Raw genomic sequence first — 1,011 nt, 5'->3', positions numbered from 1 at the left:
GTTCTTCCTAATGTCCAGTCTAAATCTGCTCTCTGCTAGCTTGTGGCCATTATTTCTTGTAACCCCCGGGGGCGCCTTGGTGAATAAATACTCACCAATTCCCTTCTGTGCCCCCGTGATGAACTTAGCCTTGATAATTTTTTCAAAGAAAAAATTCATACCCTGCCCCCACCCCGGGGCATTTAAGGGGACTATTTAAGGGGCGAGAGGGGCAGGTACTCACAGGTCAAACACGAGGAACACGAAGGTGGCCGACTCGTAGGAATCGATGAGGGTGACTGCAGGGAGAGGGTGCCGTGAGGTGGGGCCCCAGTTCCCCCACCATACTGGTCCCAGTTTCCCCCCACCTAGGGAGTCTGGCCATACTGGGCCCAGTTCCGTGCTATGGGGGGGGCCAGATGAGGTACCTGGCGGTCACTCACTGATGCCCAGAGAGGCCAAAGGTCACACACTGATATACAGGTGCTGAGGGGGGTCAGAGGTCACTGATGCAGGTCAGGGGGTCACTCACTGATGCCCAGAGAGGGCAAGTGTTGGGGTCAAAGGTCAGTCACTGATGCAGGGGGTTGGAGGGGATCACACACTGATGCCCAGAGAGGTCAGGGGTCACTCACTGACACAGAGGTGCCTAAGGGCCCGGGGGTCAGAGATCAGGCATCACTTAGGGATGAAGGGGTGCCCAGGAGGTCACAGGTCAGGGATCACCCACTGAAATGGGGGGGTCCCAGGTGGTCAGGGGTCGCTCACGGGGGTGGGGTACCTATGAGGTCAGAGGTCACACACTGCCATGGGGATGCCCAGGAACAGCCCCGAGGGTCACATGGCGATGTTCAGAAAGGTCGGGGTGGATGTCGGGACGGTCACTGGCAGGGGTGCCTGGGGTTGGAGGTGATGGGTCAACTCACTGATGTGGGGGTGCCCGGCGAGCTGGCGCAAGATGGCGACCTCCTTGGCGGTGGCGGCACGGACCTCCTCCAGCTGCTGCGGCGAGGAGTGCTCGGGCGCCAGCTC

General features: G+C 59.6%; 1 protein-coding gene across 1 annotated transcript in view; it reads right to left on the bottom strand.

The window, feature by feature from the left end:
- PHKG2 (phosphorylase kinase catalytic subunit gamma 2) overlaps window positions 1–1,011 on the bottom strand; it is an 8,693-nt gene that overhangs the window by 5,913 nt on the left and 1,769 nt on the right. Inside the window, exons 2-3 of the mRNA XM_025194134.1 lie at window positions 906–1,008; window positions 224–278 (exon numbers count right to left, since the gene is read on the bottom strand). Of these exons, the coding sequence (XP_025049919.1) occupies window positions 224–278; window positions 906–1,008 (158 nt within the window). The remainder of the gene's footprint in view (window positions 1–223; window positions 279–905; window positions 1,009–1,011) is intronic.

Source organism: Alligator sinensis, unplaced genomic scaffold (genome assembly GCF_000455745.1).
Source record: "Alligator sinensis unplaced genomic scaffold, ASM45574v1 scaffold1531_1, whole genome shotgun sequence".
NCBI classification, from domain to species: Eukaryota; Metazoa; Chordata; order Crocodylia; family Alligatoridae; genus Alligator; species Alligator sinensis.
This window is presented reverse-complemented; position numbering and strand designations above follow the sequence as displayed.